Here is an 18,355-nt window from a genome sequence, read left to right as displayed (position 1 = left end):
ACTGAAGCGCTAAGTTGGCAACACTGCTCTTTGCATCGTTTGTTTTGAAATGGTTTTCTGCTGTCTGTTTGGACCTTTCTGAACCTGTGCAGCAAATGGACTGATCCAATGTGGTGGACACTGAAGGGGGGGCTGAGACACACTTAATATTATAGTTTAATCAAAAAGATAATTAATGTGCACAAATATATATTAAAAATATATATTTTATGGGGCCCCCAGGAAATTGGGGCCCTAGGCAACTGCCTACAGTAGTATTGCCTAATGGTAAATCCCCCACTGCTTTGGAATAAAAAGCACATATATGTCAGTAAAATGTCACCACTAGATGGGCTGTTGAGCACTATCTGTAGGCCAAAACAAGATGTGTGACAAGCAATGCTTCTCTCTACTTCCTCTCCAGCTCCACCCTTGCTCCTACCTCCCCTCCACTTCTATCCCATCCCCTTAAATGACCATATTTGCATAATCAGGAATATGAAATAAATGTGCAACAAACACAAAATATTTTTTTGTAGAAACAGAATATTTCCTGCTCCTGCATGAAGTTGTGGTAAAGTTCATGTTTTTTTTTTCGGTTTGTGACAGCGTGCCAAAGCGTCCGGTCATCAACACGCCGGTGGTCAGCATCACAGTACACGACAATGACGAGCTGCTGCAGCACACGCTGGATAAGCCCATCACCGTGCAGTTCCGCCTGGTCACCAGCGAGGAGCGCTCTAAACCCATCTGCGTGTTCTGGAATCACACCATACTGTGAGTGTGAGGACAGAAGATGCCGATGCAGTGGAGTGAAGCGACTTTTCTCTCATGTTGTCTGGTTGTGTTTCAGAGGCGGGAGCGGTGGCTGGTCTGCCAAAGGCTGCGAGGTGGTTTTCAGGAACAGCACCCACATCAGCTGTCAGTGTTATCACATGACCAGCTTCGCTGTGCTGATGGACGTCTCAAGGAGGGAGGTGGGTGAAACCAGGACTTTCTGTGAACCACCAGCATTGTTGCAGCTCTGTGCTAAACCTCCATATTTCCACCAGAATGGAGAGATCCTGCCAATCAAAATCCTGACATGGAGCTCAGCTAGTGTGACGCTGGGCTTCCTCTTCCTCACCTCAGTCTTCCTCCTGTCCCTGAGAGCAATGCAGTGCAACAAGACGAGTATAATCAACAATGGAGCCACCGCTTTCTTTCTGTCTGAGCTTATCTTCATCCTTGGCATCAACCAGGCTGATAACCCGGTAAACTGCTCAGCCTTTCTCTTCTTTTCAGCTTTTTCAGTCACATCTCTGAAGGTTCTTCACTAAATCCTGTTTACAACCACATTCTTAGCTCTAAATCATGTATTTTTTAGGGGTAGTTTGTCCCAAACAAATACATTTTTTAGGGCTAAGGGAAATCCTTGAAAAATTACAACTGATAAAGTCAAATCAATATGGTTCTTCATCCATCCATTTTCTAACACGCTTTCTCCTAAGTGGGGTCACGAGGGGTGCCTATGGGTGAGAGGCGGGGTACACCCTGGACAGGTCACTAGTCCATCGCAGGGCAACACATAGACAGGACAAACAACCATTCACACACACACTCACACCTAAGGAGAATTTAGAGAAGCCAATTAACCTAACAGTCATGTTTTTTGGACTGTGGGAGGAAGCCGGAGTACCCGGAGAGAACCCATGCATGCTCAGGGAGAACATGCAGAAAGACCCTAGGCCAGGAATTGAACCCAGAACCTTCTTGCTGCAAGGCAGCAGTTCTACCCATTGCTCCACTGAGTAGCCTCAATAAGGTCCTTATTACTGTTAATTGTTCATCTTTATTCAATATACAACATTTCTACATTTAATTGTTGAATATTTTACCTTAAACCAACACTAGTGTAACTTCTGAAACTTCATGAGATATTTTCATAACTTGTGATTATACATCGACTTACAACTAGTTGAATGACACCTCTGTCATGGCCTGGTGGGGTCTGTGTTGCTTTCTCCAGCACTAGGCAACTTTAAGGAGGGTGGCAGTAACCCTGCCATACAACACAACTACAGATATGTGGACTGCTTTATGGCGTACCTCACTTCCCCCTTCCTCCGTCGTAAAAAGACGGAAGTGGATGTGTCTAAATTTCAATGAGACTGTATGCTCGTGCAAATTGTGCAGGGTTGATGCACCTTCCCATTGGGATCTATACGTGTGTTTACTGTCAATTTATTGAACTTAACACATTAATCAGTTTTACGTCTTCCAACTCGTCAGTGCATTAGTCCTTGACGGCTTGGGTAAGGGAGGAGGGGTGGCGTGCAGCAATACTGTACCAACTAAAGTTAAACTTTTCTTTTTTTTTCTACATTGTCATATAAACATTGTTTCGCCTCAATAAATTCATTACCTCATCACTGTTTATCTGTCAAGCAGCCACTAGAAACAGAAATGTAGTTCAATCATTCTGCAGGTGACTGGGACATGAGGATTAACTACGCTATGTTCTGGTCCTCATGCATAATGCTGACTTTCTTCATGCAAAACAATATAGCTTTTGTCCGCAATCGCTTTAATGGAAGGAACGATTTTTCCACAGATTACTGGAAACAGTATACTTTTTTAACTTGAACTTTTTTTTTAATTAAAATGTGTATCAAAAAAGTATTTTTCTTTAAACATTTTCAAGTTCTGTAATCCTATGAAAGAAGTATGTCCTGTTTCCAAAAAGAAGTCAGTTCTTGCTTAAATAAAAACAAAAAACTTCAGTTTTAGATTTATCCAGGATATTCATGATTTTATGCTTAGCTGGATTTCCCGAGGAAGAAAAAAAATTCTAAAGCAGCTCTGTTTAAGTACTAGATAAATTTTAGCCCTAAAGGTTAGGGTTACAGGTCTAGTGCTCCCCAGTGGCTGAAATGTAAATAGTGTTGCTTTAGAGCTATTTTTTTTTTAAATAACTATTTACCTAGGCATATACTTTTTGACATATTGGTACCAAATTATCAAATATGTAAATTAATCTTAAAAAGTAGTATTTTTTCTACCAGAAAACCTTTTGCATTTCACCTTTTTTTCTTTGCCACTAAAGCAATGTGTGCTCCAGGCATATATAGAACTAATATGAACCTTTTAAGTCTTGTATGTTTACTGACTTGACATTTTTTAAGAGTTGATCATGCTTTTCCTAAGAGGAATATTTCCATTGTCTCCTGAGTTAAAGGGGGTCTGTAGTGGGGATAACCTGAGGAAAAGAGACTCAACCTAATCTGTCTTTCTCCTGCAGTTTCTCTGCACAGTCATCGCCATCCTGCTGCACTTCTTCTATCTGTGCTCCTTCTCCTGGCTCTTCCTAGAAGGGCTGCACATCTACCGTATGATCAGCGAAGTCCGAGACATCAACTACGGACCCATGAGGTTCTACTACCTGATCGGCTGGGGGGTTCCCGCCTTCATTACAGGTCTGCATCCTTATAATGGTACCTAAATACTGTGTCAAAAGACTGGATTTATTTTCATTTAGCTTTTTATACATAGAAGCAGCAAATGTGAAGATAAGTTGTGCTATTGTAAACTGTGATTGGGAACAGTGATGAGAGTTCTTGCAGTAGCAATCTACTATCTACATTTTATCTATTTGGGTGTTTGCTTCTACCAGCCCCCTTTTAATCCAGGAACTAAAGCCTAATTCCTCGATCTAATTCATGGGGGCAGATGGAACATCTGGAGGAGTTGTTTAATCATATTTTGATTCCTTACTTTCTTGTTATTTTGCTTCTTCTAAAGTGTCTGAAATAAAATTATCAATGATTAAACAATAAATGTTAGCATCCTCCGAATAAAGGTAGCATGTGAAAAGTTTAATATGTTTTTTTTTTCTTTTATATTTACGTATACGGTTAAATTTGCATATTTAATGCACCAATCAGAACAAATTCCTGTTTTATTTGTGGTAGCATGTATTTACGATATTCAAAGTATGTTGGGATCTTATTTTAAAAGAAAAAACTGCAGCAGAGGAGGTAAAAATACTGTAGTGTTGTGTTTTTCATTCCTGTGTTATGTGGCGTGTTTGCAGGTCTGGCAGTGGGACTGGACCCTGAAGGCTACGGCAACCCTGACTTCTGCTGGCTGTCCATGTACGACACATTGATCTGGAGCTTTGCTGGACCCATTGCCCTGGCGGTGTCGGTGAGTCCCACTTCAGTAGGCTATGTCTTAGTTTACTTTACATTAACTTAAAAAGGCATGTGGGTAAAGATGGCAGTTTGTCAGGATTAAATGTGTTGCTTAGCCTTATACAGTAGATGTCACATGTCTGGTGTTTTATCTACAGATGAACATCTTCCTGTACATCCTGTCATCCAGAGCCTTCTGCTCACTAAGACACCACAGCGTTGAGAAGAAAGAGCCCCCAGTGTGAGTGTCCCAGATGTAACAGATGAGTAATGACAGACCAGAGGGAAAGCATCCTCAGGTCTTTAGAAATTCACTCTAACCGTCTTTGTTTGGTCTCCATCCTGCAGCTCAGGCCTGAAGACCGCTGTCGGTGTCCTTCTCTTGGTTTCCATCACATGTTTCCTTGCACTCCTCTCAGTCAACAGCGACATGATCATCTTCCACTACCTGTTTGCAGGCTTTAACTGTGTGCAGGTGAATGAACCGCAGCTATGATCTCAAGCAGCTGAAGGGTTTTAGTATACTGAGTTGACCTTCTATAATTTCTCTGTTTGGAACATTTTCAGGGTCCTTTTGTTTTCTTTTTCCGCATTGTCTTCAATAAGGAAGCAAGGAAGGCCATGAAATACTGCTGCAGCAGGAAGCGTCCGGATCACATGATCAAATCTAAGGCTTCGGTGAGTGATTAGGGCTTTACTTATATTTTTTCTTACCAGTACCTTTACTTTATGTATATTTTTCTTTGTTCTTTTTGTCGAAATGTTTATTATTTTTAAATTAATAACAACTTTCATTACACAAATCTCTGATTTTGGTTTAGGAATTTTAGCTTTAAGAATAAGAAGATGTTTTAATTTCAGACTTTCACTTTTGATCCCTGTAACATCCATCCATCCATCCATCCATCCATCCATCCATCCATCCATCCATTATATCCATTCATCTATTCATCATTCACCCATCTATCCATCATCCACCCATCCATTGTCCATTCATCATAATCATCCATCCATCCATCCATCCATCCATCCATCCATCCATCCATCCATCCATCCATCCATCCATCCATCCATCCATCCATCCATCCATTATTTTAGATTTCCCTTTATCCTAAAACACCTTTTCTCTTTTATTCCAGAGCTACAAATGCAATACCAGCTACATGGATGGAAGGTTGTACCACCTCCCCTTTGGCGACTCCAGCCTGTCTTTAAATGGCACCATGCAGAGTGGGAAGAGCCAGCAGAGCTATGTGCCATTTACCCTCCGGTTAGCAAAATATTTAACAATCAGATGTCTGGTGGTGCTGCCTGAGTGGAATAGCTATGAGTTTCACGCTCTGTTTTTTTTTTCAGAGAGGAAGGACTTAACAACAGCCAGGCTCACATAGCTCTAAACGAGCAGACGTCACTCTTCCAAGAAAAGAAGGAGAACCCGGACGGTACTGTCTTTGATCCTCCTTAGCAGCACTGGTTCGGTCTCTGTGCTTCACCTAACCCTTTATCTGTTTACACTGTAGATCATGACAGTGACTCAGACAGCGATCTGTCCCTGGAGGACGACCAGAGTGGATCCTACACCTCTACGCAGTCCTCTGACAGCGAGGACGAGGAAGGTCCACTCCCACCAGAGGAATGCTGGGAAAATCTGGCGTCTAATGGGACTAAGAGGCCACAACTACATGGTAAATAGGACAGAATCACTATACAAATATAGGTACATTAGCTGTTCTGTTCTATTATGAAAAGTAAAAAAGCTGTATGTTAGGAATCAATATCTGTTGTGAAAAACAAAGCATCACCAGATTGGTGCAAAGAGAGGGATCTTTTACTACATCTATATGTCAGACAATACGTTGGTCAGCTGATGATTCTGGGCAATATTGGCAGTTGTTTGCAGCCCTGCCATAAGATCATGCATTGCTGCTCTATCCATTTGTTTACCATTTTTGATCATGGTTTTATTTAGCAAATACAATATTGAAAGTCAACAGCACGTATTGGGGATCAGTTAGACCAGAGGTTCCCAAAGTGGGGGTGGGGGGGTCATCTACGCCCTCTGGGGTAGACCCAATGTAATTGCAGGAGTCTGCTAAAAATGAACTACATACATTGCCCATTTAGAGATGTTTTTTTTTATGCTGTATTGAGAGCAAAGATGAATTCCAATAAATAGTTAATTAATTAGTTAAACGTAAGATAATTGCTCTTTAAAATGGGCAGTTTTGTAATTTGTAATAAGGCTGTTGTTTATTTTACTGCAATGTAAAAGGTTTAAAGTCGGGCATACACTGTACAATTTTTTGCCCTTTTTGGGCCAACTTTCTAGTAGTGCGAGAATTTTTGGATCGGGTCGATTTTCAGCTTGATTGTCCGTCGTATATTGTGTAGTTTACAGGGGGTAACGAGGGGCGTCTCACGACCACCTCCCTATCAGGAATCAAGATGTCTCGCTTAGTGGTAATCGCAAACAAGGACTCTTCTTCTTCTTCCTCACAGACAAAAACATGGCAGGGGTGCGAGTCAAGTTCTTTCTGTAGAATTGACAGACCATAGTAGCCACGTTTGCTCAGCCATGTCTTTGTCCAAATATGTCGTTGCCTTTTCTTTTTAGAGCTTTCGGCTCAAAATTGCAGAAATTGCCAAGGCAGCGCGGTTCACTCTAGTGAGCTTCATATTCCTCTTCTACTCGTTTGGCTTCAGGATGGATGAGTCCGGGTAGCGCCATCTCACTGAGGAGCTGAGTCCGACATGGTTTTTAGACATCCAGTGTGAGCAGGTAGATTGCATCAGAGCGTGAGAACATACATTTTGAGCTGTAGCTGCATGCAACGATTCAAAAAATCACAGTGTATGCCCGGCTTCAGTTTTTTAAAAGTTGGATCTGCAGAACGGGGGGAGAGTGTTCAGTAATGGAGGAGGTGTGAAAACTTTTTTGTAAAGCAAAGGCAGGCCCAGCAAGAAAAGTTTTAGAACCACTGGACCGTACTTAAGTCAAAATGATCGGTGTTGGTATTGGCCTAAAGAATCCTGTATCTTTCGATCACTAATCTCCTCCCACCGCCTCCTTCCTGAGCCTGTCATCTATGTAACATTGCATTAACGCTGTACCTGTCTTGGTGGAGCAGTGGTTAGTGCACATGCCCCATGTACGGAGGCCTTAGCCCACGACGTGACCGACATGTGGTCCTTTGCCGCATGTGTCTCCCACTCTCTCATATCCCCTTTCCTTGTTGAAAAAACAAGGCACTGGTGCCATAAAATCTCTTTAAAAGAAAAAAACATTACAAGTCCCAGTTGGGTTTAACAAACTCTGAAACAACAGAATTTTTTACCATACCTACTGTATAAATGATACCCATGTAGGTTAAAATCTGATCGCTGCAATAAAGACTTGGTGACACAGGATGCTGTTCCATAATGGAGTGAAAGTAATGCATCCTCTTTGGATCCAATAAATCACTGAATTCCACACCTTTGGTCCTAATAAACATTCACTGTTCACAATGGTAGCACATTGAATAGGCAAACAAAACCTACCACATTTGCTCTGCAGTCTGCATTGTAGGATAGGAAACAATGCAACAGATTTAGTCTCATCTGACCAAAATACTTGCCTTTAACATCTCAACACAGTTTAACCTTTTTTGATCCAGATTTGGTATACACACTCAGACATCTGGAGTTATGGCAATCCTAAGTGCCTTTTTAGGTTTCTGGAGGGTGTTTTTTTAAATCTCCCATTAAGAGGATTATATAGACTGAAAAAGATAAATATCAGTTGTGATCTCGTTACATGTATGAATATTTAAATGGCTGTTAAACTTTCAAGGCTGAGCTGTGGGTGTTCGAACACCTTTCATTAATAATTATAGTAATTTCCCTCTGGGATTATTAAAGTATGTCTGATTCTGATTAAATTATTCCTTATATTTACCTTTGAGATTGTAGGTGAGGAAAGAGACTTACTGATCCCACAGCATCCTCCTTTTTTTTAGCTTTTAAAGAAATATTCTCTTAAGTGTAGATAAGGCAAGTTTAGAAGAGCAAATAATATTTTCTAAGCCATTTTCCAACTCAGCCTTACCTAAATTCATATTTTCTCACCTCCCCCCCATTTTGAAGAGTGGATAATAATGTATTTATCATATTATATCATTTTCTTTGTGTTGCCCCTGGAAGACTAAACTTAATTTTTGTCACTTTATTCTTCAGACAACAGTTTAGGTAGGATGCACTGGCCTGAGGATTACACAGTGGGTAACGGCGAGTTTGCAGGTGGAGAAGGATCAAAGATGGACAGTCCAGAGTCAGCCCAACCAGTTCTGGGCCATAATCTGCGCTCATTATCAGACGACAGGTCACCGGACAGCATGACAGTACTGCTGCCTGTCTTTCCAAACCTCAGCACCCACCCTCACAGAGGTACGTTCTATAAATCACAGCAACCAGGCATCTGTATGAATGACACACATATTAAATCTTAGCTCAGCAAAGAAATCAGACAAGAAATAAGAAGACATGTCATGTGGAATAAATAGATAATTATGTATTGATGTAAATGTTGCAGTACACTGTAGTAAAATTGAGGTAAAGTGGAAATGAATACATTAAATAAATTAGTTGATTTCTTATTATTTACACTGGATATGAAAATGATTAATTAAATGTAGCTGTCATTTAAGTCAGCACTCTACACTAGAATAAATGAATGAATAATTAAATTAGATGTGTCCTTTGCATCATTACAGTAAATAAAAGTAGAAATACATTAAACAAGTGAGTTTATCTATTGCTATTGAAATACTGAATAATTTTGTTAAAAAAAAACACAAAAATAAAATAATTTTCATTTGTGTTCATTATTTGTTCAAGATATTTTAATTATTTACGTTTTTTTTCCTTTTGTTTAAATATTCACATTTGTGTTTTTTTTTTTAGATAAAATAGAAAACAAACTAATCAAAATGTTTCAGGACGTAATTGTATTTTTACTTTTATTTACAAAAGCACTTCATGTTTTTAATACATTATTTATAATCTGTTCACTGCACATTAGGACTGTTCACTGTACTTTTATAATGTAAATTCGTGTGGATGTTATGTGATTTTTTACTTTTTCTTTATCTTATTGTGTTGTGACTGTCACTATGTGTAAAGCTGCTGCTACACTGCAATTTCCCAGCTTGGGATAAATAAAGTAAATCTATCTATCTATCTATCTATCTATNATTTTCATTTGTGTTCATTATTTGTTCAAGATATTTTAATTATTTACGTTTTTTTCCTTTTGTTTAAATATTCACATTTGTGTTTTTTTTTAGATAAAATAGAAAACAAACTAATCAAAATGTTTCAGGACGTAATTTTATTTTTACTTTCATTTAAATAATGTAATTTCATATAGTACATACAATTCCATTTTCTTTCGAATATAGACAATTATTGAAAATATCAAAAGCTCATTTAAATAATTTGTAGATTCAGGTATTATTTATTAGGTTTTCTTTTTTTTAGAGATCACGTTTTAATATTTCAGATAAGTAATATTGTTAATTTTATTATGTTATTCACTGAATACTTGCTCCTTTAGCCTAAAATACAGGCAACCGTAAAATAGTAATAGTAATGTGTTTCTCTAACATTGACAGATTGAAGTAATAATCCTGTGGCGCTTTGGGGCTCCTGTACTTTAATTTTTTATCCAGGGATCCTAAAGAAGAAGCAGCTTTCTCCCATCGTAGAGAGGAACAGTCTCCATCATGTCCACAGTGAACCTGTAGGAGGAACTCCTGGCACAGCCTCTCCACAGGGATCCTCCTCCAGTCGGACCCGAGCCGGGCCTCCTAAACCCGGCTTACAGGAGCAGCTGAACGGCGTGGCCCTGAGCATCAAGGCAGGAACGGTGGACGGCGACTCTTCAGGGTCAGAGTAAGTGTCAGAATGTACAAATCCACATTTAAACTACTGTGAGCGACACAAACATTTCATGAAAGAAATAAGTGCTGTTTCCTAGCTGTCTGTGTCTCCCCCTGCTGGCAGTGTGTGGTACAGTCAATAGAGGTGTCCAGCTGTCTATTTATTTTCCAGTTTGTCCTGTTGTTCTCAGTGACTGTTGTTTTCATCAATCACTTCAATGTGTAGCCTTGCTGTGTAAACGAACACAACACCTGTCCCATTGTAAAAGTTAAAGCTTTGTTCTCTAATCCATGAAACAAAATAAGGGTTTATAACAATGTGACAGAAACTTGTGAGGCTGCTTGATTCCCCTTTGTTAGAGAAACTTCAAATCGCTATAGGTACTGCTTATGTGGCACATATATATATATATAAACCTCTTTACAGATGCTCTGTTTTCTTTTCCATCGCTAATAAAGTACAACAAATTAAAATAAACCCATGGACAAATTTTGTAGGACATCGAAAAACTTACTTCGTGCAACGCAGATAGACAAATGTCTTTGGTTTTTCTCTTTAACCTGCGCATAGTTGTCCTCAAACACTTATGTAGATATATAGATATATAGCATTTTTGCACTTGTGATAAATGTGCACAAATTCTTGAAATTTATTTATTTATTTATTTAATGAACATTTCTGTAAATGTATCAGTATTAGCTGTTGTCAACTGTTGTCCCTGGACAAGGTGTATAATGCCAACTACATTCATAAAAGAATTATAAAACAAACATAGATATTTTTAAAAAAAATGAAGCTACATACTTACAAGGGCAGGTCATGCAGTTCGAACAGAGACATTAGCATAAATATGTACAGATAAATCAATTCATCTCTGCTAGAGTAATCTCAGAGAAAATAGGGAAAAAGAACTTTAAAGTGAGTTCAATTATTCATCGAAGGAAAAAAAGATTTAGAAAAATCCCTGTCTTTTATTAAATTACTGGTATCATCATAACTGATATCTTAGATCTCATAGAAAGTATGTGCTGTGGGCCTTTAATAAAGAACGTTTATGGAGGATTTATAAGATGGTAATAAATTGTCATTGATTCCTCATCAGAATACTGTCTTCACATGCAACAGCTCCATGTGACCCATGCTGATGGAGGGATGTATCTTTGCAGGTCGTAGAGCCTCCCTCTTCTCACAAGGAGCGCCAGACGCCACTTTGAACTCAACGAGGAGGCAGGAAGAGCCCTCTTCATCATCATAATGCTCTAAAGGAGAGAGTGTGTGAGTTCGTACGTGCGAGCCAAAACTTCAGGAGTCAGAGCACACTGATGAAACAAGCCGCCCTTTAAAGAATTTTTGTTTACATACTTGAAGAAATGCACTTTTTTTATTTTATTGATGGTAAACCTTTTTTTTATAGTTTTTTTTTTTTATTCCTGGATATGAATACTGTTTTGAAGTCTGTGTTTGGGCGGGTTGTTTAGATGTAGGCTCAAACATTCAGGGATACCTCTTTTTATGGTCATTTGTTAGCTGTTTTGAGGCGATTCTCTGCTTGCTCTGTGCCTGCTCCAGATCAGACTCAGGTTATTGAGTCAGAGGAGAAGTCAAAGGACAGTAAACTTTGGGTCATGTGTGTTTTTGTGAACCAATGGATGCTGAACAGAACTTTAAATCAGGAGAGAAAAAATGAACATGTTTAAACCAGATAATTACATACTCTGTATAAAAAAAGAAGTCTAATTCTTTTCCTCTCCCATTTCATTAAAGCAGATAAGTTAAGTTTAAGGTCAGTCAGGGTTGCTTAAAAATTTAGTCATGCTTAATTCCAGATTATCTTTGAACTCATTTTCACACCTTTCCTTAAATTCAGAAGTTGAAATAATTGTTCATAGTTTTCAGTAGAAATGCCTTTAAAGTATAAGATTCTGGTCAGATATTTAATGTATCGCTCCACAAGCATCTTACAATAGTTTGCTGGCATTTTAGACCTTTCTAAAACTGAGATCTGGGACTGAGATCATGTGACATTGCCTACCCAAGGCTGATTTATACTTCTAAACTAGGTTGTCTGCGTAGGTGTTGCAGTGAACTCAAAGATGGCCCCTCTGTCGACACTATGCTGCACCTCTCCCAAATTGTAGGTCAGACAGTGCCGCAGACAGGAGGCCGGCTTGTTTTTTTTTTTATGACTGAAATTGCGGAAAACAACTCGTGAAGTTGGACCAGCTAGAAGAGTGAGGTGCAAGAGAATGCTGGGACCCTTTCTCCACCTGGATCCTCGCTCTTTTTCGCCCTCATGTCCCTCTGTTGTCGGACAAACTTGCCCCAACTTCTTCATCAACTCGGCTGTATCTAGACCCACAGTGTATAGCACAGACCACACTTCAATTTTGAGCATAAATCAAAAATGTCTGCGTAAAGCTCACTGCGACACACTGCTGCGGGAGTATAACCAGAAAACCTGTTGGTGCCTAAACTTCTATTTCCTGGTTGCTGTGTAGAAATTTAACTTTATCTCCATATTTATTCCACATGATGGCGTTCATTTTTATGAAGTTAACTAGCCACTGCTGCAGCAAAACATGATGCCGCCACCTCCGTACTTTAACTTGGGATTCAGATTAGGATCCAAAAATGACAGTGATCATAATGACTGGTATTAGTTTAAATTGGCAAAAGGACGCAGCCTAAAAATAAGTTTCTTGTCCAGGAAAGCATTTAAAAATTGAAATAATTTTTTTTTTTTAATTGCTCCTTTACATGTTGAGAAATAGTCTTTGGTAATAAACCAGAGGAGTAAAGCTCCACAGGCCTCCTACTGAAATCTCAATGTCACACAAATATACTCAGTGTTTGTTTTTTTCCTCAGGTTAAATCCATTAGTTTAACTTAAATTTCACTAAAGCATGGATCTGTGTTTAGCAATACACATTTCCTCTACATTTACACCATTTAGAAAATAACATCTTATTTAATTATCCTGACTGACCTAAAACAGGGAAAACTTTAGTCTGATTAAATTCACAAAGAGGAGAAACGTTTCATTAAAGACAGTGTATGTATGTGGTTTGAACTGTTAATGATCAACATAAGCTATGTCTCGACACTGAAAGTTTATTGAATCTTCATAAGTAGAGAAATTAAAAGACATTTTCTGTTTGTTTATAAGAATTGCCAGGGGCTCGTTTTCACAGACGCTCTCGGATTTCCTCGTTATATATAAGGGATGAACACATTTGAGTTCAGTGACTAAACGGCTGTATTTTATAGAGTAGAGACACACCGTTATGACTTTTTGTAAAAAATGAGTTTCATCGGATGTAATACATTTGTGTACAGAGTGGCCTGTAAATGAATCAAGAACATATCTTTAAAAGTATTTAGAAATGCTCTGAAGGAAATATCTGGGTTACTGCTGTTGTTGATGCCATTTTTTTTTTTTTTTTTTTTTACAAACATAGATTAATGTATAAACTTCCTGCCATGAAGAGAAACGCTGCAGAATCATTCGTAGTGTAACACTGATGTCCAAACAAAGGATTGTCTCTTTTATTCTACCACTCCAGTTTCTACAAAATAAACAGTTTTTGTATCACTTTGGACTTTTTGATTCAATTTAGACGGCATTACTTTAATGCATTTTGTTTTAATACTTTTACTGATTCAAACATGTAAAATTTCTGTTCCATATTGCATCCTCATTTTAAAACATTTAAGATCCATCATTTTGCAAGTGTGGGGCTGCACGGTGGAGCAGTTTGTGGCACTGCATCAATAAGGTTCTGGGTTCGATTCCTGGCCCGGGGTCTCTCTGCATGGAGTTTGCATGTTCTTGCGACAGACTGGCGACTTGTCCAGCCTCTCACCCATAGACTGCTGGAGATGGGCACCGGCCCCCACCGCAACCCTGACGGGACTAAGCGGGAGAAAATGGATGGATGGATTCTGCAAGTGTAAAATCTTTAACCATTTATTTAACCGCAGCTCAAACAACGTTTATAGGCAGTTTTATTATATTAAAAATGCTTTTGCTCTTTACTTATTCAGACCTTGGTTTAGCCATGAAAACATTCCTTGAGATCAAAGATCTGTTCACCAACCGCATCCTGGCCAAGACCTGCATCATGACTGAAACAGACCTGTAGTCAGATCATTAAAACATGAACAAAACGCATAAAGGTCTAAGAGTAGGTCATAAGAGTAACAAGCAGAACCAGACTACTTAACACCTGGTTTCTAAGTGGATATTTTCAAAGATAACAGGCTTTACAGAATGAACAGGGTTACAGTTTAAGCTCAGGCAGCCAAGCAATGAGGTTTTAGACACCATAATAATCCAAGTTTATTCCTCAGGTTCTAGGGCCATATGCTGGTGTGGTTCCTTTCAACTGTATTCACACCCTGTATACTGTATACAGCATTATTTTATTAGGAAATCATGAAAAAAGACCAACAAAAAGTAGCAGTGTTGTAAAACAGAAGGAAACGATTCATGATTTATTCAACCTTTCTGAGTGAATATTTTTTAAAACACTCTTTTGTATCAGTTGGAGCAACAAGTGTTCTGGGGGATGTCTACGAGCTTTGACTAGGCCATTTTACACGCCATATGAAAATGCTACCAGTCTCAGGTTTAAAGTAGCCTCCTGCAGGTTATCCATGATGCATTTTGCACAAAGGTCTGATAGTTAATCTTTTATTATCTAATCAAACCATCCCTGGTTACCTACAATTGCCCCGTAGCTTGTAGGTAAAGCGCAAACCTCTTATTTTTGCCCATTTGAATGAAAGTCAGTTAGATAGTCCACATGTAATTTATCCTATTAGCAGATTCTACCACTGTTGACCTCAGCAGCCCCTCCAGCGTAGCCATGGTGGAGTTATTTATTTTAGTGTGTAGTAGTCAGTCATCTTCAATCATTTGAAAAATTAACAAAAACAAAAAGGTGATTTCCTTTTTCAGGAAAGTATAAAAGCTACCTTTTTATCTCTTGTGTATTCCAGCCACAAAATTAAAAAAGAAATAATTTTGTTGTAACAGCTCATTTTATTTAAAAAAGAAAGATGTTTTTGAATAGATGCAGACAGTTTAAATACAATCTAAAATCAATCTTACACATTTATATTTTCGATAATACTTGGAACAAACCATTTTTAAAACAATTCGCATCTAGAAGCATTTCGTTGTTGAAGTAGCAATTAGTCCTGTCGCTACAATGAGAAAAGAATAGTGTGGAGTTTTTATACAAATACACAAAACACAAACAATAAAATACATTTGCACACCCTTGGTTTTTTTATCAGCTCCTTATAAATATTGCAAATCCACCACCAGAGAACGAGCGGGACTGCTTTCATTGGTCATCTTTCATCGGCCTGCTCAGCTCTGATCTTCACAAATACAACAAAAAAAAGAAAGAAAACTTTTCTGTTAGTTCTTTTGAAGTGTTTTCAGTTTGAGTCCTCTAAGCTGCTGCTTTTCTGCTCCGAGCTGCAGTTGCAGAGCCGATGCATAATGCTTTGCAGGCTGGGCTGCACGATGCCGAGCAGGGGTCTGAGGGAAGGGTCCCCGTTCCAGCAGGCCTCCATCAGCTGCCAGCATTCCTCATCGAAAGTGGGCAACCGCTCCGGCCTGGAACCTGAAAAGATGGACATGTCTGAGCGCCCGAAGGGCGACAGAAACCTGACAGGGACCACATATCCTCTCACAAATGGTTTCATGTTTTCCTTAAGCTCTCTCTGATGAAAGGTAGGAATCATAGTGAACTCTATGAAAGCTGAGAGGGTTAAAGCCGACTGCATTCATTTTAAGGATAAGCTTTTTGAGGTCTTTTCTCATAGTAAATTTATTCAAACTAATGCCAACTGGCAAACTTCTGTAAAACTCAGATTAGGGTTCACATGGAGTCTAATTCTTATCAAGCCGGTTCAAAAGCTGAAACCATGTTAGACCCTGGTTAATTACATTTATGTTTTATCCTTTTCCTGTTTATTGTTAAACTAAAAGCTTGACAGATCGGATCAGAACGGTGCTTCTCTGGCTTTAACTATCAGCTACTATCTTCAATCTGGTTTTGTAAAGAACAGCAAAGAGCCAGCTGGCCCCATGTGAGGCAGAGAGAAAACATTTCTGATCAAAAGTTAAGACTAAGTAAGACCTAGTCTGCACAGCAGTTGATCTTTACCAAGGTAGTGTTGGAAATGTTTTTCTCCCGCTGTGAGGGGTTTCAGCCTAAAAGCGCTGCTTCTGTGCTTCTCCCACATGAGGAGATGTGGGAGAAGTAGTTAAAGTTTCATAACAAATGAAAAATCTTCAGTTCCAATGACAATATGTTAATATATATATATATATATATATATATATATATATATATATACACATGTTTCATATAGTGGACTTTAAAAGGCTTAAATCATGAACCTTTACCTTAAAAAATGAAGCAAAATGTTTGCATTTAATTTGATGACAGAAAACATCCTCCATATATATGTATTTGTTTCCATTAAACAAAATCCTTCAATAGTTACTGTCAAAGGATCTAGTCACAATTAACCTTAGTAGGGAACACTAAAAGGATATTTCTGAGTTTTCCAAGTTTGGAAAACAAAAACCATCTGATTTCTATTCTATAAGCATAAAAAGTATCTGATTCATAAGGGACACCTTTACCTTTCTTGACATTGTTCCAAAGCTGATCCTTGCTTGAGCATCTCTCAAAGGCTTCTGGAAGCTTCACTGCACCCGTGCAGAGATACCAGAACAAGATCCCGAAGGCGTAAACATCTACAGAGTTATCGTACTTCCCTGTTAGGAGAAAACAGCCAGAGGAGCCTGTTACTCTACATCTGGATTAAAAAAGGAACATTTAAAGCTTTACTTCTATTGTGTACTTTACACCCTTTCACACTTTTTCAAGTTCCATTCCCGTCTTAGTGGCCTTTAATGGGATTTCATCTAGCAGAGCAAGTGGAAGGAGAACAATGAAGGATTTTCCAAATGCTGTGTATCTAAACTGACAAGCAGGGCAAAGGCAGGATCATACAGAGTAGATCCCAATAGGGGCAGCAGAGATCAACAACTAAAGATCTGGGCCAGTTTTCGCAAAGAATCCTTAGACTAAAACTAACTCTTGGGGGTTAAAAAAATAAAAAAGATTTCTTTAACTTTATCTGAATATGATAAAAGCCATTCACCATTGACTCCTAAAGTCAAGAAATGTTATGAGTAGAACGGAGGACTTTTAACAAGCAGAGAAGATGAAGGAAACAGAGAGCCGTTTGGCTGATCCACCCAAAAACAAAACACCGGAGTAAATGAGCACAGAAACTTCTTTGACATTAAACCATTATCAATATAGAGATTGGATCAACTTTATTATTGGCATACGGAGAAATCAAATAGGGTTTAATTGATAACAGGAAAAAAATAAGTTATCATGAATACAAATGGAGAATATACAAATGTATATACATTTTATAAGAAATTTCAATGTTATTACAGATTTTGAAACACTTTTAATAATGAGGTCATAGAATATTAATGCCCACACTAGACAAGAAAAGGTACAATGCATGGAGGGAGGATGGAACTGAGGTTCTGGGAGCAAATATACCTTTCAACACTCCTCTATTCTCCTCCCAGAACTAAGTGGACAACGGGATCAAACACACATCCTCGCTAATGGTTGCTCAAAAGATCTGAATCCCTCTGAAAATAAAAGTGTTTTAGGCAAAGTTAGGAGCTCTCTGAGAAGACGCTAGGAAGCCTTGTAAATATGAACCTTAATCTTCATAGAAGAGCTTCAATTAGACAGCCACTGCTAACAATCAAAACACTGCATGTGATGGACTGCAAGTTATTCTTAAGAGTCCACTTCTGCGGTGAAGGATTGGTGGTGGCAGCATCATGCTGTGGGGATTTTTAGTTCACCAGGACCAGAACGTGGGCAGTCGTGGGTGAGCGGTTAGGGTGTCAGACTTGGATCCCAAAGGTTACCGGTTCGACTCCCGACCCGCCAGGTTGGTGGGGGGAGTAATTAACCAGCGCTCTCCCCCATCCTCCTCCATGACTGAGGTACCCTGAGCATGGTACCGTCCTGCCACACTGCTCCCTTGGGGCGCCATTGAGGGCTGCCCCCTTGCACGGGTCAGGCATAAATGCAATTTCATGGTGTGCAATGTTCACTTGTGTGTGCTGTGTCACAATGACACAGTGTGGGTTGGAGGAGTTTCCCAAAGGGCTTTTCATACTCACGCTACTATGGAGCAATACCAGACCGAACTTCCCG

General features: G+C 39.0%; 2 protein-coding genes across 3 annotated transcripts in view; one reads left to right on the top strand and one right to left on the bottom strand.

The window, feature by feature from the left end:
- Positions 1-12,307, top strand: part of celsr2 (cadherin, EGF LAG seven-pass G-type receptor 2) — an 88,863-nt gene extending 76,556 nt beyond the window's left edge. Inside the window, exons 21-34 of one of the 2 annotated variants that reach the window (XM_015376102.1) lie at positions 589-756; positions 833-956; positions 1,032-1,232; positions 3,260-3,434; positions 4,052-4,164; positions 4,310-4,392; positions 4,500-4,626; positions 4,719-4,829; positions 5,291-5,421; positions 5,508-5,593; positions 5,672-5,836; positions 8,367-8,576; positions 9,860-10,082; positions 11,237-12,307. In XM_015376102.1, the coding sequence (XP_015231588.1) occupies positions 589-756; positions 833-956; positions 1,032-1,232; positions 3,260-3,434; positions 4,052-4,164; positions 4,310-4,392; positions 4,500-4,626; positions 4,719-4,829; positions 5,291-5,421; positions 5,508-5,593; positions 5,672-5,836; positions 8,367-8,576; positions 9,860-10,082; positions 11,237-11,243 (1,924 nt within the window). In that variant the 3' untranslated portion in view covers positions 11,244-12,307. Of the gene's footprint in view, positions 1-588; positions 757-832; positions 957-1,031; positions 1,233-3,259; positions 3,435-4,051; positions 4,165-4,309; positions 4,393-4,499; positions 4,627-4,718; positions 4,830-5,290; positions 5,422-5,507; positions 5,594-5,671; positions 5,837-8,366; positions 8,577-9,859; positions 10,083-11,182 lie in introns of both variants that reach the window. The other variant, XM_015376101.1, reaches the window with a different exon arrangement.
- Positions 12,308-15,104: 2,797 nt separating this feature from the next.
- The window catches only part of dstyk (dual serine/threonine and tyrosine protein kinase), a 37,697-nt gene continuing 34,446 nt past the window's right edge, over positions 15,105-18,355 (bottom strand). The window contains exons 13-14 of the mRNA XM_015376116.1: positions 16,738-16,872; positions 15,105-15,706 (exon numbers count right to left, since the gene is read on the bottom strand). Of these exons, the coding sequence (XP_015231602.1) occupies positions 15,519-15,706; positions 16,738-16,872 (323 nt within the window). The 3' untranslated portion in view covers positions 15,105-15,518. The remainder of the gene's footprint in view (positions 15,707-16,737; positions 16,873-18,355) is intronic.

This window comes from Cyprinodon variegatus, unplaced genomic scaffold, assembly GCF_000732505.1.
Source record: "Cyprinodon variegatus isolate N-32 unplaced genomic scaffold, C_variegatus-1.0 Scaffold129, whole genome shotgun sequence".
Classification (NCBI taxonomy): Eukaryota; Metazoa; Chordata; class Actinopteri; order Cyprinodontiformes; family Cyprinodontidae; genus Cyprinodon; species Cyprinodon variegatus.
The sequence above is the reverse complement of the archived record's forward strand: the minus strand, read 5'-3'. Positions and strand labels throughout refer to the sequence as shown.